Below are 23,986 nucleotides of genomic sequence, written 5' to 3'. Positions count from 1 at the left end.
AATTAACAAGGGTAAAATGTATGGTGAAAAAACATTTTCTAATTTTCAAGTCAATTGAAAATAGTTCACAAGACAAATCAGAGAGATACATGTGCTTTTTTACCTCAATCAGAACACAGAATTTGTCTGTAGCAAATTACAATAAATATTACATTGCAAAAAAATATAAACATCTGTAGCCTTTAAAGTATTCATTTAAATGAAGAGCCTCTAAATTGTGTTAAAACTATATTACTATCCTGAAGGTAGCATAGAGTTAATGACAATGGAATTTCCACAAAGTTTCAAGTTGATAAACGCATCCAGACACGCATATGGGAAAATAATCATCTCAGTTTACGCCATAGGTTTGTCTGAATGTATAAGGGAGGCTCGAGTCAGTTTCCATTTTTTTTAGGAATACCCGACTCATTTAATCTTCAAGGAAGAGGGGAGGAGAAAAGCAGGGAACTGCAGCTGGCTACTCCGGTAGTAGGTCATCTCCCAGCTCTTCATCAGCAAACTCGTCCTCTTCATTGCGCTTCTTAGCTGCAGTCTTTGGTCTCTCCATCGGAGCCCCCAGTGGATCCACGTAGGAGGCATCTACACACAGGGACATATGTGGTTACTATTCATTATTATATTGCACACATGGGACTAAGGTGTACTACACTCCCTGCAGATACTGTGTTCCACATTGACACCCACACTAGAACACCACTGTAAGTGAAAAGTACATGCTGTCGTAGCAGCACACTCAAAATATTGTAAGGGGAACACAACACCAATCCCCTGATGAGTAATGTTAGGAAAGAGAGGGAGGGTGAGTGACTTCATGAAGATACCAGAGTGCCAAGTCTAGGTCCAAAAGGCTCCAGCTACTAACCCCAAGCCTTAAGACAGCTGAACAGTTCATCAAATGGCTACCCGGACTATGCATTAACAATGCTGCTACTCGCTGTTTATTATCTATGCATAGTCACTTTTACTCTTACCTACATGTACAAATTACCTTGACTAACCTGTACTCCCGCACATTGACTCGGTACCGGTATCCCCTGTATATAACCTAGTTATTGTTACTTTAGTTTATTTAGTAAATAATTGACTCTTATTTTCGTAAAACTGAATTGTTGGTTAAGGGCATGTAAGTAAGCATTTCACGCTAAGGTCTACACCTATTTTATTCGGCACATTTGATTTGAGCTGTGTTAGTGCTGATGAAGAGGTAGAGATGGTGGTCTATGGTCCACTGCCTATAGACAGTGGATGGTATACTGCTTCTATGGTCTGTTTAGTCCGGGCCTCTGTCATGCATCATTCCACTAGAGGGAGTCCTTTAGACACCTCAGAACAGATTGGAGAGAATGATGCACTGACTTAATCACATACTTAATTTTAATTTCAACCACTTGATTTACTAAGTGCTTCGCTAAAGATGGATTTTTTTTAAAATATCAATAGGTGTTGATTCACTTGATCCCTTTTTACTGCAGCGCTCTGCCCCACTTATTACAGAACCATTGACTTACATTTATTTTTACTTTACAATTATTTCTGCAGTTATCCCTAAGATCTTGAAAGGAGGAGATCTTTCCGACAGATATTTACCATCCAATTTCCAAATGATTTTGCCTTTCCAAAGTTTTAGAATCCCTGGCCAACTCTCAGCTTTTAAAAACTTTTCACTCTATTCTTAATTGCTAGTAAAGCCCCACCTTATCTCAGCTCACTGGTCACCATAGCAGCACCCACCCGTAGCACAGGCTCCAGAAGGTATATTTCACTGGTTACCCCCAAAGCCGCCTTTCCTTCCAGTTCTCTGCTGCCAATGACTGGAACGAATTGCAAAAATCACTGAAGCTGGAGACTCATATCTCCATCACTAACTTTAAGCACCAGCTGTCAGAGCAGCTCACAGATCACTGCACCTGTACATAGCCTATCTGTAAATAGCCCATCCAACTACCCCATCCCCGTACTGTTATTTTTTGCTCCTTTAAACCCCAGTATCTCTACTTGCACATTCATCTTCTGCACATCTATCACTCTAGTGCTTGATTGCTAAATTGTAATTATTTCACCACTGTGGCCACTAACCTCCCTTATCTTACCTCATTTGTACACACTGTATATTGTGTTATTGACTGTATGTTTGTTTATTCCATGTGTAACTCTGTGTTGTCGTTTGTGTCGCACTGCTTTGCTTTATCTTGGCCAGGTCGCAGTTGTAAATTAGAACTTGTGCTCAACTGGCCTACCTGGTTAAATAAAGGTGAAAACAATCTAATCTAAAACAGTCTGGTTTTAGACCTGCAAACAGCACAGTTTTAGATGTGTTAAAATTGTTTAGATCATAAAAATTATATCTGTTAAAACGTGTAATATTCATCTGTATGCAGACGATACTGTTATGTATGACATTGGCCCAACTGTACTCCAGGCGTTGTTAGAGACGCAATCTGACTTGGCTGCCTTACAGAAAGCCCCGGTTGGTTAAAAACTTGTACTTAATGTGGGCAAGACTAAATATATGTTGTTCTCTCATATTCGCAAAACATTTTCAGATGGACTACATATATATTTGTTGAATGGTTATCCCATCGATCGGGTTCCCGCCTACAAATGTCTAGGCATTTGGATTGACAAGGATTTAACATTTAAAAAGCATACTGATGAGCTAGTTAAAAAGCAAAGGCTTATTTAAAAAAATGTAAAAAAAGATCTTGCCTCTGCCTAAACAGCAAGAAGCAGATTGTACAGTCAACTTTCCTGCCAGTTCTTGACTATGGTGACACCATTTACCAGATTGCAGCAGCAACTACTCTTAAAGAACGACAGAATACACCGATTGTCACGTGTGTTTTTCTGTTGCTCATTAAAAAAGATGAGATTTCAGTCTTGGAGGTGTTTCCTGGCTGATTCCGCTTTTGGTTAATGACGTTTGCACCCAATGAGACACTGTAGACACAGAAGCCTATTTCACTTCCTCAAAATAGCCAGAATGAATCTTAGAACTCAAGAAATCTATAATTTTAACGTTTTTGCCAAGGATGTTTTAGTTGCACAATTTTACATCTAACTAAAAAAGGTGTTTGGTGCAGTATTTCTTAAGTAAAAAACATGTGCAATGTGCTGTCGTCTTATGTAAACAAAGTCGGAGCTGCTGGGCCAGTCTGTCTCATTGTCTATACTATTGGCTAGAGCGCAATCACCGCAGCTGTTTATCCCATATTGGTGGGTAAATTGACATCGTCAAATCAAAACTCAACCTTCATTTAACCATTGTGATGCATGAGTGTTCCAAACTCCGTTTTAGACAGACTGACTTCATGACCAAATTGATCCTATTCAACGTTATAGTACATTTTTACACTAGAATAACTGTTTGACTCCTATTGATGCCACATAGGCCATTTTCAAAGGAATGAATTGCTTTTTAAAGTCAGTTGCTCTTTAAACCTTTGTATGCCATCTACCATCGTGCTATATCACAGTTGACAGTTTTAATACGCTTCACTGCATCCTGTATCAAAAGTTTGGCTGGTCCTCATTAAAGTCCCGTAGATCACTTCACTATTCCCGTTTTGTTTACAAAGCTCAACAACACAAGCTTCCGACTTACCTAAATTCACTGTTGAAGTATGAAAACATGAGTTACTAAACTCGTTCACAGGGTTGGTTAACTCGAGGTTCCTTGGGTCTCCCCCCCGAATTAGGTAAATCTGCCTTCAGTTTTAATGGCCCTCGTTTTTTGAATAACCTGCAGAACTCCCTGCGTCTTGATTCCCTGGTGCCGCTATGGTAATTTAGGAGACCAATGTTGAATTTGTTTAAAAAAATTATGGGATGTTAGTGTAGATTTTTCTTCCTAAGGGCACCATTGAAAATGAGACCTTGGTGTCAATGGGCTCCCCTGATGAAATAAAAGTGTAATAAAACATGATTTTCTCCACAAGGTGTTAAGACGGATCAGAGGCCTGAGATAGAGTTGTACAATTGAAGACAAAAAACCTACACTGAAAGTCTAAAACTGTTGAAAGTGGAGGGAGGGAGTATGTGTGTGTGTGTGTCTCACCTATGTCTCGCTGGCTGCTGGCCTCGTAGGGTTCGTTGGAGCCAGGCAGTGCCCTCATCTTGGCGCTCAGCCTCTCCCCCTTGGCGCTGGTGCCATGGCTGCTGTGTCCACTGTCTGAGAACAGACACAGGATTAACCTGCTTGCTTACTGTTGGGACCAGCCCCTTCATTGCCCTGTATCTGCATGGTTCACATTTAGCAGTGATTGTTTATCCCTCTCTAACAGAGGGTAACAACGAGAGGCTGGCTAATACCAAACACACTCCTCTGTGTGTGTTTGAGAGAAAGAAGGAGAGAGAAGGAAATAGATAGGCAGAATGTGTGTGTGACAGTTCTAGGCTCAGATGTCAGGTCCGCATAGCAGTCCAGAAAAGTGGGGAACAGGCAAGAGACAACCACACTCCACATCTGGCAACAAGGTAGTCATGGAAAAAAATTCCAACCATGAAAACAGGAAGAGGCCCAATTATGTTGTTCCTCAAATCCCAGCCTTCCCCAGGGCCAACTCCTCTAAAAAATGCAGTGAGATTTCCAGTGGAAAAGCAATCCCTTTTTTTGCCTCAAAACCGAAGATTATTGCACATACCATGAGTGTCTAGCTATACGTTTCCCTGTCAAAGAGTCAGCTCTCGCCTTTTGGGCCGATCTGACCTCCATGCACAAGAAGAGGGCAGCTTACACTCTAGATCAAAGAGTGTAAGCATGGATTTGGAAGTATCTGTGAAATGCTTTTCAACCATACTGGATCCTCAGTGAGAGTAGTCATAAGTAGATGACTGCTGAAGTAACAACTCCAGTTTTTAAATAACAACCACTATGTAAACATTTGTCTGTAGTCAACAGGGTCAAAAGAGGGACAACTCTTAGATGTGTATTCAAGAAGGGAGGTTTTCACTCTTTGCAATGTGTTTAGTGCAACCATTCTCTGGAGGGTGTGAATTGCAGGAAGGAGTCATTCCTGGCCATTCACTGCTAACAGAAGATTTCTGGGACACAGTGAATTGTAAAGCTAGACTGTAGAGTTTAGTCATTTGACAATAGTTTATTGAAATGGTGGCGTTTCTTTTTTCTAACAATGTAAAACCTCTCAAACAAACGTAGTGTCACCCTTTTCTTCATTGACAAATTACTGTGACAAATATGATTGATAGACAGCGTTCCATTCTGTAGTACAGTACATACCTCTCCCTTGGGCCAGCAGAGGACTGTGTTTAGGCTCAGGCTGAGAGACTGATCAAGAAGAAAGACGTGGAAAGAGAAAAAGGAAAGCATGCAATACAAGAGAGTGACCAGAGAGGACAGGGATAGTTGAGGATCAAGTTAGAACAGCATAGTTAAAGAAAAATACATTTAAAATGGCAAGAGGAGAGTAAAGGGTTGTCTGTGTTAAAAGCACACGTCTGTGTGATCTGCCTCAAACACATAATAACACTGCCCTGCTCACCTGCTTTGATAACCACCTCTGAAGTGCCATAAGAGAATAAAGAGTAAATTAATTGTAAGACGAAGTGTGTGCAGACATTTGTACAGTAAATCAGTGGTTCCTAGGAACTCAGGAGTGTCGTGAAACGTTTCCTAATCTTCATTATTTTCAGAGCACTCGCTTATAAACGTGATCTGTGGAATGTTGTTACATTTGTATAATTTGAGGGGCCACAATCACTGGATGCTGTTATTAAAGGGCTACATACAAATTAACCACCATGAGTAAGGATCTATGAAAAGTATGAAAATATTTCAAAGAAACCCTATTTAAATCTATAAAAAACATTTGTCACCGAAAATAGATGATTTGCAGTATGCTTCCCACAGTTGTGTCAAGTTGGCTGGATGTCATTTGGGTGGTGGACCATTCTTGATACATATGGGAAACTGGTGAGGTTGAAAACCCAGCAGCGTTGCAGTTCTTTACACAAACTGGTGTGCCTGACACCTACTACCATAAGCCATTCAAAGGCACTTCAATCTTTTGTCTTACCCCTTCACCATCTGAATGCCACACAAACACAATCCATGTCTCAATTGTCTTAAGGCTTACAAATCCTTCTTTAACCTGTCTCCTCCCCTTCATCTACACTGATTGAAGTGGATTTAACAACTTACATTAATAAGGGATCACCTGATCAGTCTATGTCATGGAAAGAGCAGGTGTTCATAATGTTTTGTACACTCAGCGTATGTGTGCATCAGAATTGTATAACCCATCAAGGTATGCCACGGTTCAAAAAAGGTTGGGAAACACTACACTATTGAATGCTGATGGATGATTGCTGTGGCTATAAGGGGAGTTGTTTGAAGCAGCTGTACTATGGTACATAATTATTTCACCAAAAATGTCAGCATGAATACTGGTCTGGATACTGTATAACTAAGCCATTACTGTTATAACATTAGCTGACAGAGCATAACAAGTCTAAGAAACGACATAATTTGCCTGGGCATGGACACAAATATTCTTTGGGAGGAATAGTTTGCAGTCTTCTCTTACCACATAATCCAAATAATTGTACTTGAAGGCAAACACCTAACTCTTAAATGTGCTGATGACTACAACGAATATGATGCAATAATAGTTTTCCAATGGCCAAGGCAGAATCTTGTAGCAATGGAACAACTAGTGGAATAAAAGTATTGGAACGGGACCCAGCTCTATTCTACAGAGAAGGCTCGTACCGCTGTCCTTCTTTGGCGGGTGGCGAACAGGGTCTGGAGTGCAGACTGTCGAGACACACATGGATAGCAGGGCAAGACAGAGAGATTATATAGGTTAACTGAATTTCAAAAGTTAGAAAGGGTTAGTATGAGAATAAAGGAACTCGGGGTCAGAGATCTAATGGTGATGTACAGAGCTAGGAGGTTGCTATCTAGCTTCTACAGGCTCGTACCGATGGCCTTAGGCGGGGTGCGGACAAGGTTTGGGGTGCCCACTGTCGAGACACACCCATGGACAGCCGTTAGGAGTAAAGATATGATAATGGTGAACTTAATTTCTATTACCATTAAATAGAAGAAGTCAGAGACAGAGTGTGTTTAGGTGTAGAGGTGTTCAGGGTCATCACTCACCACTGCTGGCGCTGCCCTCTCTCCGGGTGCCTCGAGCGCTGCCCTCCCTTGCCGACTTCACCCGCTAGAGAGGAGAGAGAAATGATGTCTGTTACAATCCAATATCCACAAAAACAACAATACAGAGTACCGCACAGACAAAGTGATTTATCTAACTAGGTTGGTTTCTATGGTGTAAACTAAGACACTTGCAGGGAGCAAAACCAGCCAGAGACACTGGAGTTGATCTGTAATGATGATGTCAGCAAAGCCTGGGCCAGTTAACAACAGAGTAGGAATTAGAGTCACTCCTTAGAAAGACGGTTCTGATCCAAGAACATCTCAGCACTGATTTAGGAGCAGATGTTTCTGATTCACAGAGAAGTCTGTATTCTCTGTCTGTTTTCCATAGGAAAGACACAATGAAGCCAACGCCTCCAGTGGCCTCAGATCGGTGCTGTTGTCACTGTCAGTAGCCTTAAACAAGAGAGTAGTGAGTAAATAGAGTACCTGTTCTCTGATCTCTTTCATCTTCTCCACCTTCTTCAGTTTGGTGGCGTAGTCCTGGACCTCTTTCATCCCCATGTCTGTGCACAGCCTCACCAGGAAACGCAGGCCTGGGGGAAAAAAAAACACCCAAAGAGTCAGTATCAGTATATATTTTTTTAAATAAACCATTACATTAGAGCAGTAATGCTGAGAGGACAAGAAGGGATCGGGTGGATTACATTCAACGTTTTCCGGGAATTTCCGATGGATGTCTTTGTAAGTCTCCAGGGCTTTCTGGTAGTTTCCTGAGGATGAAGGAACAAAGAGCAGAAATGTTCAGGTCATTGCACATGGAATAATTAATATCTCTTGTCATGACTCTCCTGTGAGGATCCAAAGAACAGGTTTACAATGGAACTGCCTTCCACCAGACCCCTCTCACCCACAGAGGGAAGGAGGGATTGGTGTGGGGGTTTGATGACACCTCACACCAATAGTAAATTGTATGCAGCAGATTACTCTTTTTGGTCTTCAGTAGTGGTGATTGGAATCGATCTTTGCTCCAGAGACATTTTGCCGCCCAAAAATTCTAACGTCCAAAAGTGAACATGGACAATATTTCTAACATTCAGATGTGGGGAATGATGAGAGATGGAATATGGGAAATTAATGTCTATTTTGTGATGGCATAAAAAAATTGTATAAAAAAAGTGATAATGAATATATTGTGACTTGAAGAGCTTTCACACTGTGTATGTCTGGTTTACATCCTTGACATTGTGTAGGAAATATCACCGATGAAGATAACATTTTTGGTAAGATAGGAATGTGATTTTAGTTTTCTAAAGAGATCATAGTTTTGATAATACTTTGCCCAGTAAGTAGCCACGCCCGAGGGAGCTCAGAGAGTGTGTCCCTCTGTGCGAGAGTGTAAAGGATGAGTTAAGAATTAACATACCAGAAGGACTCAAGCTGCAGCTTAGGTTTCCATTGGTTACAACCCTGAAAATCAACACGTGGTGAAGACGACAAAGTAGCCTCTCTCACAATCAATGTTACGGCTGAGTAGCTATTCTAATAACTGTATCTAAGAAAGTTAATTTAAGTAGAACCATCCTGTTACTCTCTTCAAAACATAATCGAGTACACTGCTCCCATCACCCTACTGGGGATCATTGACATGGCAGATTAGCGGTCTTCAGAGGACCACTCTTCCAGGACGGGAGAAGGATCCTGTTAGTTCTGCCTAAGACTACAGGACAAGGCATTGTAGCCAGGGACAACTAAGAAGAAGGACCTCTTGTGGATAATCAGAGCCTTACACTTGAGCTCGGGAGAAGGCCCAACGGAACCCTTTTCACAAAGGCCTGGGTTCAACAGAGATACACGATGAAGGAAGACATTCAACACGTAAATACATTCATTATTGCTTACCCAAACGGGCGGTGGTTCGGGGCAAAGTTTTAGGATTACTATGAGCATAGTTACAAGTTGTCTCCCTTTCTTCTCTTTCCTCTTTTTATAAACAAGCAGTCATGTTGTCGTTAGTCCACTAGGGACCTGTTTTCATCGCATTAAGTTTCTAATCAATAACCTATACTGTGTGTGTGTCCGGTGTTATCATTTAGTTAGTTAGTAAATAAACAATTAAATCAATTTGTGTGGTATGGAATTATAAGTAAAGCTGGGATTTGTGCAGATGCAAGGAGTATGCGACGTTCAGAATTATGAGACTGATATGAGGTAATGATTAATAAATTACTGTTATCGATAGATATCTTATATATCATCTAGAGTTTAATTTTGGGAGATGGTATCTCATTAAACAACTTCTTCCGTGGTGCCCCAAAAGCCTAATGAGTAAATTGTTACATGATTAATTGAATTGAGTAACAATTAAACATAGTTAGTTGAATCGATGCATAACAGCCATTAGAGTAATATAAGTCATGTCACGACACTATAAAAAGGTGAGGACCAAATCATTTGGACAATAAAAATCATGCAGTCATCATTAGCCAAAAGTGAGGTGGATAAACTCACCACTTCTTCTGTAGCAGCTGGCCACCATAAGCTGCCATTTCACCTGAGTTGGCCTGAAACCACATGACAAATTATCAATACTGCAGGGGCATGATACAACATAACCGTGTCCCTAGGCTATTGGGTGGAAGTGACGGAATAGAGGCTCAAAGAACAAAAGATATTACTTGTTACACACATTATGATGTAAAACTCAAGACTCATACATATTGATATTAATGTGAGATGAGGACTAGAGACTTACTGGATTAGTGTGGCTCTCTCAAAGTACTGGATGGCCTTCTCACAGAACTGAGTGTCAATGTAGTAGGCCCCCAGCCACTCAATAACGTCAATGTTGGAGGGGAAATATCTGAAGGACTGAACAAGGGACCACATTGAGAATGTTCAGATTTAGCACAAAGTCAACTTCTTTTTGGGACAATGGCGCTGGCATGTATAGCGTCCATTTTACAAGCTCCTGCCCAATTAGGCTATTTTGTATGTTCTTTTTTGGTACATAATGATTCAGCCATAGTTTCCAATGACCAAAAAGAGCTTCTGGACATCAGAACAGCGATCACTAACCTCGACTTGGATTAAGTGTTTTACTTCAATGACTCGACCGGGACAGGACATACTACTCACCCGGGACCAGGCCCTAATCCCGACCCTCGGAAGAGGAAAAGACTACGATATAGAGTTACGTCAGGGCACCCTGATGAAACTATGGTGGTGAGTGAATAAACCGCCTCTTCTCTCTGTTCTATTGGCGAATGTACAACCACTGGAGAATAAACTAGACAAGCTCCATTCGAGACTATCCTATCAACGGGACCTGAAGAACTGTAATATCCTGTTTCACTGAGTCGTGGCTTAACGAGGACATGGTTAATATAAATCTAGCTGTTTTTTCTATGAATCGGCAGGACAGAACCACAGTGTCTCGTAAAATCAGGGGCAGGGGTGTGTGTCTCTTTGTTAACAACATGTGGTGCCGGTCTCTAATGTTAAGGAAGTCTCGAGGTTCTGCTCGCCTGAGTTAGAATACCTCATAATAAACTGTAGACCATACTCTGTAACAAAATAGTTTTCTTCTGGATTTTTCACAGCTGTCTACTTACCACAACAAATCGATGCTGGCACTAAGACTGCATGCAACGAGCTATATAGCGCGATAAGCCATCAAGAAAATGCTAATCCAGAGGCAGCGCTCCTAGCGGCCTGGGATTTTCACGTAGGTAAAAGTGAAATCCGTTTTGCCTCATTTCTACCAGCATATCACCTGTGCAACTAGAGGACGGGGAAATAATAATAAACACTCTAGATCACCTTTATTCCACACACAGAGACACATACAATGCTCTCCCTCACCCTCCATTTGGCTAATCTGACCATAACTCTGTCCTCCTGATTTCTGCTTACAAACAAAACCTAAAATAGGAAGTACCAGTTACACGCTCATTTCGGAAGTGGTCCGATGAAGCGGATGCCAAACTACAGGACTGTTTTGCTAGCACAGACTGGAATATGTTCTGGGACTCATCCAATGGCATTGAGGAGTTTACCACACCGGCTTCATTAATAAGTGCATCGATGACATCGTCCCCACAGTGACGTATGTATATATCCCAACCAGAAGCCATGGATTACAGGCAACATCCACAAGGAGTGGGACACTAATCCGGAGGCTTACAAGAAATCCCGCTACACCCCCCCCGAAGAACCATCAAGCAGGCAAAGCATCAATACCAAGGACCGGTTCAGGGAACAGAACTGCAAAATATTATTTTTATTTTTTCAAGGAACAGAAACAAAATCTGGAACAAAAGTGATCCATATGGCTCCGAAACAGATCTTATTTTAAAAGCATGGAAACCGGTTAATAACATTTTACATTCCAGGCATTTTTTCTAGTCCCACAAAAAACAAAACAAAGCGCCTATGCAAAACTCGCACTCTGTCACTCAAACATATTCCAGTGTCTGCCTGCAAGATGAAAATCTTTGCCAGTGTGTGCGCGCGTTTAGGCTACCTGCCCCTCCCCAATCCAGAGCATAGGCTACTGTACTGACGTTACAATCGTGATTCAGAAGATGGGAAGAGAGATTCTTTTATTAGGTAGAGAAGAATGAATTCACTTTTTCAATGCTAGTTAAGGATACTAGATTATATGACTAGTTATCACGTTTCAAGTTTAATTTATTAACACCCTTGAGTCGACTGAAGCACCAGTGCGTCAATCTAAGTAACATAAGAAAATCCATCAAAATCTGTCAGTTTAAGCTAGAGGTATGTTTTTTGTTGTTGCATTGGATACGTCTCAATCTACCGCATCCGCCAATATTGCACTTCCGCATCTGCGGTGAAAGGTGGCAGAGCTAGAGCGGTGTTTGTCAGACCATGAGACATCGGTCTTCTCACAAAAACGTCTGTAGAGTCCGAACGGTTTCACCTACAAACTATTATGTTTGGCCCCAGTTTGGCCTGCCATCCAGGACGTCTATACCGTCAGATGAAGGCCCCAAAAATTGTCAGACTCCAGCCACCCAAGCCACAGACTGTTCTATCTGCTACCGCATGGCTAGCGGTACCAACACACTAAGTCTGGAACCAACAGGACCCTGAACAGCGTCAACCCCCAAGCCATTAGACTTTTAAACAAGACTGATAAATAGCTAATCAAATTGCTTCCCGGACTACCTGCATTTACACTAACTATTGCGCTGATTACACACACACACACACACACACACAGTCTATTATGTTTCCAAGTCCCTTCACCCTTACCTTCACTACAGTTTGGGGTCACTTAGAAATGTCCTTGTTTTTGAAAGAAAATATTTTTTTTGTCCATTAAAATAACATCAAACTGATCAGAAATACAGTGTAGACATTGTTAATGTTGTAAATGACTATTGTAGCTGGAAACAGATGATTTTTAAATGGAATATCTACATAGGCGTACAGAGGTCCATTATCAGCAACCATCACTCCTGTGTTCCATTGGCACGTTGTGTTAGCTAATCCAAGTTTATAATTTTAAATGGCTAATTGTTCATTAGAAAACCCTTTTGGAATTATGTTAGCACAGCTGGAAATGGTTGTTCTGATTAAAGAATCAATATTAATATTAATTAATTAATAAAATATTTTGTCCATTAAAATAACATCAAATTGATCAGAAATACAATATAGACATTGTTAATGTTGTAAATGACTATTGTAGCTGGAAATGGCAGATTGTCAAAACCCTCTAAAGAAGCAGTACAACTGGCCTTCTTTAGACTAGTTGAGTACCTGGAGCATCAGCATTTGTGGGTTCGATTATAGGCTCAAAATGGCCAGACAAAAAGACCTTTCATCTGAAAGTCGTCAGTCTATTCCTGTTCTGAGAAATTAAGGGTATTCCATGCGAGAAATTGCCAAGAAACTGAAGATCTCATACCACACTGTGTACAACTCCCTTTACAGAACAGCGCAAACTGGCTCTAACCAGACTAGAAAGAAGAGTGGGAGGCCCCGGTGCACAACTGAGCAAGAGGACAAGTACATTAGAGTACAACATTGTTAATGTTGATAATATTAATATTTTAATTGTTAAATGTTAATATTTTAGCTGGAAACGGCTGATTTTTAATGGAATATCTACATAGGCGTACAGAGGCCCAGTATCAGGTACTACTCCCTTCACAGAACAGCGCAAGAGTGTCTAGTTTGAGAAACAGACGCCTCACAAGTCCTCAACTGGCTGCTTCATTAAATAGTACCCGCAAAACACCAGTCTCAACGTCAACAGTGAAGAGGCGACTCCGGGATGCTGGCCTTCTAGGCAGAGTTGCAAAGAAAAAGCCACATCTCAGACTGGCGAATAAAAATAAAAGATTAAGATGGGCAAAAGAACACAGACACAGCCCCCAGGTGGTGAGGGTAGGTAACAACATCTCCACACCGCTGATCCTCAACACTGGGGCCCCACAAGGGTGTGTTCTGAGCCCTCTCCTGTCCTCCCTGTTCACCCACGACTGCGTGGCCATGCACGCCTCCAACTCAATCATCAAGTTTGCGGACGATACTACAGTGGTAGGCTTGATTACCAACAACGACGAGACGGCCTACAGGGAGGAGGTGAGGGCCCTCGGAGTGTGGTGTCAGGAAAATAACCTCACACTCAACGTCAACAAAACAAAGGAGATGATTGTGGACTTCAGGAAACCGCAGAGGGAGCACCCCCCTATCCACATCAACGGGACAGTAGTGGAGATTGTAGTAAGTTTTAAGTTCCTCGGCGTACACATCACGGACAAACTGAATTGGTCCACCCACACAGATAGCGTTGTGAAGAAGGAGCAGCACCGCCTCTTCAACCTCAGGAGGCTGAAGAAATTCGGCTTGTCACCAAAAGCACTCACAAACTTCTACAGATGCACAATCGAGAGCATCCTGCTGGGCTGTATCACCGCCTGGTAAGGCAACTGCTCCGCCCACAACTGTAAGGCTCTCCAGAGGGTAGTGAGGTCTGCACAACGCATCACCGGGGGCAAAATACCTGCCCTCCAGGACACCTACACCACCTGATGGTGGAAGGCCATAAAGATCATCAAGGACAACAACCACCCGAGCCACTGCCTGTTCACCCCGCTATCATCCAGAAGGCGAGGTCAGTACAGGTGCATCAAAGCAGGGGCCGAGAGACTGAAAAACAGCTTCTATCTCTCCACGCCATCAGACTGTTAAACAGCCATCACTAACATTGAGTGGCTGCTGTCAACATACTGACTCAACTCCAGCCACTTTAATAATGGAAATTGATGTAAAAAATGTATCACTAGCCACTTTAAACAATGCCACTTAATATAATGTTTACATACCCTACATTATTCATGTCATATGTATATACTGTACTCTATATAATCTACTGCATCTTGCCATCTTTATGTAATACATGTATCACTAGCCACTTTAAACTATGCCACTTTATGTTTATATACCCTACATTACTCATCTCATATGTATATACTGTACTCTATACCATCTACTGCACCTTGGCTATGCCCTTCTGTACCATCACTCATTCATATATCTTTATGAACATATTCTTTATCCCTTTACACTTGTGTGTATAAGGTAGTAGTTGTGGAATTGTTAGGTTAGATCATTGGTTATTACTGCATTGTCGGAACTAGAAGCACAAGCATTTCGCTACACTTGCATTAACATCTGCTAACAATGTGTATGTGACAAATAAAATGTGATTTGTTTTGGACAGAGGAACTATGCCTAGAAGGCCAGCATCCCGGAGTAGCCTCTTCACTGTTGACGTTGAGACTGGTGTTTTGCGGGTACTAGTTAATGAAGCTGCCAGTTGAGGACTCGTGAGGCGTCGGTTTCTCAAACTAGACACGCCTGCGCTGTTCTGTGAAGGGAGTAGTACATAGCGTTGCTGATTATGGGCCTATGTAGATATTCCATTTAAATAAAAAAAATCTGCCGTTTCCAGCTACAATAGTCATTTGTTTTCTTCTATCTATTTCTGATCAGTTTGATGTTATTTTAAAATGGACAAAGGTGTGCATTTCATTCAAAAACAAGGACATTTCTAAGTGATCCCAAAACTTTTGAACGGTAGTTTATATGTACAGTACATAGCTACCTCAATTACCTCGTACTCCTGCACATTGACTCGGTACTGGTACTACCTGTATATTGCCATGCTATTTTTACAAATTTTTATTTGTTATTCACTGTGTATTTATTCCTTGTGTCACTATTTATGCATCTTATTTTTAACTGCATTGTTGGAAATGGACCCATAAGTAAGCATTTCACTAATAGTCTACATCTGTTGCATATCAAGCACATAACAAATAAGATTTGATTTGCACTCTAACTTTGATTCAATACCATCTACTACTCACATCTACTAGTGCTTGAATCCATACAGTTAGATACATTAACACAACTGACAGAAACATAATGACACTAGGATTCTCTTGATAGATAGATCAGTGGTGTGTTGGGAATGACTGACCTCTTGGTAGTACTGGAACGCCTGAGACTTGTCTCCCTCACTGTCGTAGAGCTCTCCCAGTTTGGCCAACACCTGGGGGTCTGTGGGCGTCACAGTGATCAGTTGCATCAACCACTCTATGGCCTGGTGAGGATCCTCCAACATCTCAAAGCTGAGCTTCAGTCAAGGATCACACTTTCTAAGTTGTAGACAAGTGCTCCTATAAGAACATTGTTTTTAGGCAAAGATTAATGACTCAGTATTCTGTGAGGATACAGGCTGGCTAGCTGCCACATGACCTGGGCGCTGTTCCTCAGGATGGCGTGGAGCTTCAGGAAACAGTCCAGAGACTCCTCCAGACGCCCCAGACGCTTATAGGTAAGACCTAAGGAAAAAGGAAAAAGGACATACTGTGAGAATAGGAAGACTACTGATTAATAACAGCAGAGTAGACAGATCCCTGAACTCCCAACAATGATCTTGCTGAATTAAACTCTGACGGTTAAGTTTACCTAAGTTATATAGGGCCTCAGTGCAGGACGAGTCGTTCCGGAGAGCCTCCTTGTAGAACTCTGCAGCCTTCTCATAGTCCTTCTTCACAAACACTGTGTTGCCCTTGTTGATGAGCGCCGCTGGGTTGTAGCGGTCGGCTGTCATGGCCAGGTCGGCATAGCGGTCAGCCTGGTCATAGTCTTTCTCCTGATGGGGTCACAGGTCATTGCACCAAGAGAGATACGCCATACAGTTCAAGGAAGTATGCTAATGTGATTGAACAAAGGAGGATCTCCCTAATATGACTATATAATATCATTAAATCAGAAAGAGAGAGTCTTACCAGGAAGTAGAGGAAGGAGAGGTTAGTGGCTGCAGCACTCTTCACTCTGCTGTCTTTCTTCTCAAACGTCTTCAGAGTCTCCACAGCCTGTTGAAGGAACCCCATCACTTAGCATCATTATAACATGACACGCTCAAATAGTACACACACACACACACACACACCTGACAAGGACATTACACATACAAACGAAAGAGCAGACCACATACCTCGAGCTTAAGAGCCATGCAGATGGAGAAAAGGAAAACAAACAAAATGAAGGGAGTGAAGAAGAGAAAAGCTGTGGTGAAAGTAAACCCCTGAATGGAGAATCTGATACATAGGCAGACAATATAGCAGAGATGTACACACATACATACATAATGGAGTGAAAAGGAAAAAATACATATTTTCCCTCATGTGGTACAGGTGAAGACTGTTTAGACTCGGTGACACACTCACACCAACCTGGTTGAAGTCCCTCTGTCTCAGGTAGGTGATGGCTTTGTTGATTTCTAGGTCATTGGCCAGTTCTACGTACTGGGAACTCTTCACCATGTCCACACACCTACAGAAACAACCACACAGTATTACCATTACTTGCCTTGGGGGACTACCGCCCACATTTACCCTGTATCGCCCTCTGGTGTTCAGGTTTGGAAAAACACACCAGTCAAATCCGGCGGCGAACGTCGCCTCGATGGCTGGGGCGATGAGTTTGGCTGATGTCATGATGAATTTCTCAGCCAGGGCTTTACTGCAGTCAAGAGAACAGGTTCCAGCGGGCACAAACATGTACAGATGTGAAAATGCTGAACATTGATGTTTTATATAATGTACAGTTAAGACAGTTACCGTTCTCTCTCCATCTGGTGAAGTTTGTCGTTCTTGATGGCTTCAATAACCAGGTTGGCATGGGTGTCATCCTGAAAACAAAACTAATGTGGATGACTTGTGAAGCATAACATGCAGTAAGTGCTACTACAATAAAGCCTAAAACTTTCCATGTTCTGAAGAGTGCACACTGGAGTGCTCTGCTAAGGACTTCACTGTGCTGACTATGTTAAGTTTGAGAACAGAATAGAAGTGCTCACGTTGGGTGGGATGTACTTGTCCTCCTCGTCGATCCCCAGAGGAACACAGATGAGCTTCTGAAAGGCCTTCTTCATCCTCTCTCGGTCTCCGATGGCGTAGTAACACAGGATCAGGTTAAAGCCTGTCTTAATATTGGGGCACTCGCTCATGATGTGTTCAAAGGAGGTGATGGCGTCAGAGTACTGGCCCATGCGGATGAAGACCACACCGATGTTCTGCATGATCTTGATCCTCATCTCCTTGTGGGAGTTGGAGATCTGGTCCAGGGCCATGCGGTACAACTTGATGGCCTTGGGGTAGTTTTTCTGCTTGAAGTGGATGTTGGCCATGTTCACTTTTAATCTTCCTGGAAAGAAAGTAAAACATTGTTTTACTGTCATGTCAGTGGCTAATCTAAAATATTACATCCTTCTCCCACCCACCTGCATTACTGAACATCTTGTTCTTTACGATGACCTGGTAAGTGTTCAGAGCCTCCGCGTACATGTCATTGTTGGCGTACTGAGTTGCCAAGTTAAACAAGACCTGGAAAAGAAAAAAATATATAAACTCAAATCACATCTGACCAACATTGACCTCAAATAATAATGTCTGTCACAAGTAGGTGAGGTCCAAGTGATGTGGACAGAGGAGTATTTCTATTGACAGTTGTTATTGTTCTCACAGAGTATGTGAGGTCCAGGTTGATGTGGTCTGCATTGCCTGACTGCTCCCTCTGTCTGACCAGCGCTCTCTCCTTCCGCCCTGCCTCTTTGGCTCTATCAAGGGACTGTAATAACAATGGTAGAAAACACACAGTCAGAGGTAAAGCATCACACATCCCTAAGTGTGCGATGTCTGTAAGTTATTCAGTACAGATAAGAGGCAGGGGGAGACTGACCAACTGTAGGTCTCCATGGCCATGTGCCAGACAGCTCTCTTCTATCAGGTCGTTCACCTTCTTCTCCAGGATCTTCACCTTCTCATCCGGCCTGAAAACAAATCATCCTAACCTTCATTATCCTACAGATTCATAGGAGAAAACCTGAGAATTGCATATTGAAATGAGGATAAGCAGCAGAAACAGAAACAAACTCTTACGTATCTTCACTTTTGCCCTCCAATGGAGGAGCCGGTCCTTTGGACTGACCCAGTGGGTCAAATGTAGACCCTGGGAATATCAGAAACATTTTTTGTAACAACCTGCGAATGAAAAGTTCTGTACTTGCTGTCTCATTTTAACAAGCCTCTTTTTTTCTGGATCAAAAAAGGGGCTTAGGTGGTGGCAATAGGAATGAGCACGGCTGGCAGTCAGCGAGGCTACATTTTAGAGGCCCTCATCTTGGCGCTGTAGAGACATTTTAGTATTTTCAAGACAATTTCTTACGGTTCTACAAATTTCTCCATGGAGCTGAGCATTTTTTGGGGAGTTTTAAAGCTAATTTCCTGCGATTCTACATATTCTGCTATGCAGCTGAGACAAAATGTTGCAGTTTAAAATCTAGTTTTCTGCAAATCTATGCAGGATATCTATGCATTTTGCCATGGATAATGCTGTGTTATTTTACTTAAACATAACAACAAAATTAATACTGCTAAATTCATTGTTTTTGTAATTTTAAATTCTCCCCAACTGTCTAGCTTTTATTTTGTCGATTCTTAGTTCTCAAAGATGTCAAGGCAAACGTGGCTACTTTGAAGAATCTAAAATATATTTAGATTTGTTTAACACTTTTTTGGTTACTACATGATTCCATGTGTTATTTCATAGTTTGTCTTCACTATTATTCTACAATGTAGAAAATAGTACAAATAAAGAAAAACCTTTGAATGAGTAGGTGTGTCCAAACTTTTGACTGGTACTGTATATACAGTTGAAGTCGGAAGTTTACATAAACTGAGTTTAAATGCATTTGGCTAAGGTGTATCACAATTCCTGACATTTTATCCTAGTAAAAAGTTAGGATCACCACTTTATTTTAAGAATGTGAAATATCAGAATAATAGTAGAGAGTGGTTTATTTCAGCTTTTACTTCTTTCATCACATTCCCAGTGGGTCAGAAGTTTACATACACTCAAATAGTATTTGGTAGCATTGCCTTTATATTGTTTAACTTGGGTCAAATGTTTAGGGTAGTCTTCCACAAGCTTCCCACAATAAGTTGGGTGAATTTTGGGCCATTCCTCCTGACAGAGCTGGTGTAACCGAATCAGGTTTGTAGGCCTCCTTGCTCGCACACACTTTTTCAGTTCTGCCCACAAATCTTCTCTAGGATTGAGGTCAGGGCTTTGTGATGGCCACTCCAATAGCTTGACTTTGTTGTCCTTAAGCCATTTTGCCACAACTTTGAAAGTATACTTGTGGTCATTGTCCATTTGGAAGACCCAATTGCAACCAAGCTTTAACTTCCTGACTGATGTTTTGAGATGTTGCTTCAATATATCCACATAATTTTCCCCCTCATGATGCCATCTATTTTAGGAAGTGCACAAGTCCCTCCTGCAGCAAAGCACCCCCACAACATGAGGCTCCCACCCCCGTGCTTCATAACGATGGTCATTATGGCCAAACAGTTCTATTTTTGTTTCATCAGACCAGAGGACATTTCTCCAAAAAAGTACGATATTTGTCCCCATGTGCAGATGCAAAACCTTAGTCTAGCTTTTTTATGGCGGTTTTGGAGCAGTGGCTTCCTCCTTCTTCCTGAGCGGCCTTTCAGGTTATGTCGATATAGGACTTGTTTTACTGTGAATATACAGTGGGGCAAAAAAGTATTTAGGAAGCCACCAATTGTGCAAGTTCTCCCACTTAAAAAGATGAGAGAGGCCTGTAATTTTCATCATAGGTACACTTCAACTATGACAGACAAAATGAGAAAAAAAATCCAGAAAATCACATTGTTGGATTTTTAATGAATTTATTTGCAAATTATGGTGGAAAATAAGTATTTGGTCAATAAACTTTTGTTATCTCAATACTTTGTTATATACCCTTTGTTGGCAATGACAGAGGTCAAACATTTTCTGTAAGTCTTCACAAGGTTTTCACACACTGTTGTTGGTATTTTGGCCCATTCCTCCATGCAGATCTCCTCTAGAGCAGTGATGTTTTGGGGCTGTTGCTGGGCAACACGGACTTTCAACTCCCTCCAAAAGATTTTCTATGGGGTTGAGATCTGGAGACTGGCTAGGCCACTCCAGGACATTGAACTGCTTCTTACGAAGCCACTCCTTCATTGCCCGGGCGGTGTGTTTGGGATCATTGTCATGCTGAAAGACCCAGCCACGTTTCATCTTCAATGCCCTTGCTGATGGTAGGCTTTGTTACTTTGGTCCCAGCTCTCTGCAGGTCATTCACTAGGTCCCCCCGTGGGGTTCTGGGATTTTTGCTCACCGTTCTTGTGATCATTTTGACCCCACTGGGTGAGATCTTGCGTGGAGCCCCAGATCGAGGGAGATGATCAGTTGTCTTGTATGTCTTCCATTTCCTAATAATTGCTCCCACAGTTGATTTCTTCAAACCAAGCTGCTTACCTATTGCAGATTCAGTCTTCCCAGCCTGGTGCAGGTCTACAATTTAGTTTCTGGTGTCCTTTTGACGGCTCTTTGGTCTTGGCCATAGTGGAGTTTGGAGTGTGACTGTTTGAGGTTGTGGACAGGTGTCTTTTATACTGATAACAAGTTCAAACAGGTGCCATTAATACAGGAAACAAGTTGACGATAGAGGAGCCTCTTAAAGAAGAAGTTACAGGTCTGTGAGCGCCAGAAATCTTGCTTGTTTGTAGGTGACCAAATACTTATTTTCCACCATAATTTGCAAATAAATTCATTAAAAATCCTACAATGTGATTTCCTGGATTTTTTTTCTCTCATTTTGTCTGTCATAGTTGAAGTGTACCTATGATGAAATTTACAGGCCTCTCATCTTTTTAAGTGGGAGAACTTGCACAATTGGTGGCTGACTAAATACTTTTTTGCCCCACTGTAGATACTTTTGTACCAGTTTCCTCCAGCATCTTCACAAGGTCCTTTGCTGCTGTTCTGGGATTGATTTGCACTTTTCGCACCAAAGTACGTTCATCTCTAAGAGACAGAACACGTCTCCTTCCTGAGCGGTCTGACAGCTGCGTGGTCCCATGGTGTTTATACTTGCGTACTATTGTTTGTACAGATGAACATGGTACCTTCAGGCATGTGGAAATTGCTCCCAAGGATGAACCAGACTTGTGGAGGTCTACAATTTTTTTTCTGAGGTCTTGACTGATTTCTTTTGATTTTCCCATGATGTCAAGCAAAGAGGCACTGCATTTGAAGGTAGGCCTTGAAATTAATCCACAGGTACACCTCCAACTGACTCAAATGATGTCAATTAGCCTATCAGAAGCTTCTAAAGCCATGACATCATTTTCTGGAATTTTCCAAGCTGTTTAGAGGCACAGTCAACTTAAGTGTATGTAAACCTCTGACCCACTGGAATTGGAATTGTGATACAATAAGTTAAATAATCTGTCTGTAAACAATTGTTGGAAAAATTACTTGTGTCATGCACACAGTAGATGTCCTAACCGACTTGCCAAAACTATAGTTTGTTAACAAGAAATTTTCGGAGTGGTTGAAAAACAAGTTTTAATGACTCCAACCTAAGTGTATGTAAACTTCTGACTTCAACTGTATAAAAACATTTACAATGTTTGGACTTAGTAGACTGAAAGAAATGTTTAGGCAGCTCGCCCAAGGATTACAATGGCAGAAAAATCCCTGACAATCTCTGCATACTTCAGTCTATTGAGAGTGTATGAGACCACCACAACCCTCTCCCTCCCTCCTGCCCTCCCCAGTAAGCTCACCTCTGGTCATGGCTGAAGAGTAGCCTGCTGCTCTGACTGCAGTCATAGGCCTAGCTGCTCCATCCTGTCACAACAAATGACACCCACAGTTCAGCACATACATCAGATTTCCATGTTATTGAGCATAATCTTTCGCCACATAGTACTGGGTAAGAATCCAATAGGACAACTAGAGAAACTGATCAGTATTGATGCTCTCACCTGTACAGCTCCAGTCATGGGTCTGCCCATAGATGAGGCCATGGGCATCCTAGACTGCAAGTCACAGCATTTTAATTCACACATTTTTTAAAACATCAATGAGGTCTTGAACAGATAAAACCATCAACTGATTCAGTCAATACTATATTATCATATAGATTTTTTAGACAAGGGTTCTATTCTCCTCTCTTGAAAATGTTCACATAACTTGCTACCAAGTATGCCATGGCTGCTCTCTCACCTTCAGAAGCCTGCTCTCACAGCCAAAACTGCTCTCTACCTGAGTGTCAAATATCAAACATGCTCAAATGCAATACTCTAAGCTGTATCTTCTGAATTATCATTGGCTATGTGCCTTCTCTTCACTCTGAACAATTTGTTTGCATCTCATACTTAGAACAACAGTAACAATTACAGTAGTTCCTTCTCAACCCTACTTTATAGCCTACCCATCATTGAAACATTGATTTACAATCAACATGTAACAAGTAAACCAAATCTTACACAATCCATAGACTTACTCCAAAAGAGGTCCCCAAAGCCCGTCCTCCAATGGCAGTGCCAGGAAACTTGGCAGTCATCTTAGAAAATTAACACAAAGAATGTATAACTTGATTCAGTTGTCATTAGCACATTGCTTTAATTATGCCATATCTTGACTAACTGTCAAGACACTGTTATAACACTTACGGGGGGCCTTCTCCCATGGCTTGTCCTGACTGCTTGCTGAAAACCAGCATCATTGTCAAGCTCCTGTTAAACACAAGACATGAATTCAACAATACTATAAATAATCACAAATTCAGTATGAAACAGAAGTGAAGATGAGGTAGTACTCTAATTCAAAAGAAAACACTAGGCTTGCTATAGCTACCTCTGAATCAAATGTTGGATTGTAGTCGTTGTAGCCAGAGTACAGGTCATCTTCCTCAGCAGCAAGATGTACATGTTCCATCTCCTCTGCGATTCTGTTAGGCCCAGGAGGAGGACAACAACACAGGTTTTAGATTTGATGAATTGCATCACCTTGAGTGTCTTGCTACTGCTATAGTACGCATGAGCATAGACAGAGAGACATTAGCTACAAAGAATCCGAATGTCATTGACTCACAAAACAAAGCCTAGCTAGCTACATGTTGGGCAGTTCATTAGCATTACATTAGCAAAAAAAATAAAAATAGCATTACATTAGCTAATGTAACTAGCTAAGCTGCTAGCTCATTAACACTAACGTTAGCTACAAAAAATTAAAATTACGAATGGATACTGACTACTTACGGCCAACACTTCTATGGAATGGAGCAGATGCGGTCTTCTCTAACTAGATAATATATTGATAATATATTGCTCGGACAGTAGTCATTTTTGTGTGTTCCGATCCCACAATGCAAAGCTATATGGGCGGTATTGAATTGGTTTTGAAGCCTCG

General features: G+C 41.6%; 1 protein-coding gene across 14 annotated transcripts; it reads right to left on the bottom strand.

The window, feature by feature from the left end:
* Position 1: 1 nt before the first annotated feature.
* ift88 (intraflagellar transport 88 homolog) lies at positions 2-23,972 on the bottom strand. 14 transcript variants are annotated; one of them, XM_036974933.1, is made up of 29 exons: positions 23,836-23,971; positions 23,432-23,525; positions 23,248-23,310; positions 23,079-23,138; positions 22,558-22,611; positions 22,357-22,420; positions 18,610-18,679; positions 18,410-18,500; positions 18,194-18,298; positions 17,952-18,054; positions 17,529-17,875; positions 17,290-17,360; positions 17,105-17,191; positions 16,903-17,002; positions 16,665-16,670; positions 16,456-16,542; positions 16,133-16,319; positions 15,897-16,005; positions 15,642-15,792; positions 9,876-9,991; positions 9,632-9,684; positions 7,828-7,893; positions 7,610-7,716; positions 7,121-7,184; positions 6,731-6,775; positions 5,502-5,519; positions 5,240-5,287; positions 4,058-4,171; positions 2-582 (listed from the first exon to the last, which is right to left on the bottom strand). In XM_036974933.1, exons 2-29 carry the CDS (start codon positions 23,510-23,512, stop codon positions 461-463), a joined length of 2,589 nt encoding a protein of 862 aa, XP_036830828.1. In that variant the 5' UTR covers positions 23,513-23,525; positions 23,836-23,971; the 3' UTR covers positions 2-460. The 14 variants fall into 14 exon arrangements, with proteins under 14 accessions (XP_036830828.1, XP_036830832.1, XP_036830826.1 ...); XM_036974937.1 differs by lacking the exon at positions 16,665-16,670 and having other exon boundaries at positions 23,836-23,972; XM_036974931.1 differs by lacking the exon at positions 16,665-16,670 and having other exon boundaries at positions 16,897-17,002.
* Positions 23,973-23,986: the final 14 nt, after the last annotated feature.

The sequence above is a fragment of the Oncorhynchus mykiss genome, chromosome 3 (genome assembly GCF_013265735.2).
Source record: "Oncorhynchus mykiss isolate Arlee chromosome 3, USDA_OmykA_1.1, whole genome shotgun sequence".
Classification (NCBI taxonomy): domain Eukaryota; kingdom Metazoa; phylum Chordata; class Actinopteri; order Salmoniformes; family Salmonidae; genus Oncorhynchus; species Oncorhynchus mykiss.
The sequence above is the reverse complement of the archived record's forward strand: the minus strand, read 5'-3'. Positions and strand labels throughout refer to the sequence as shown.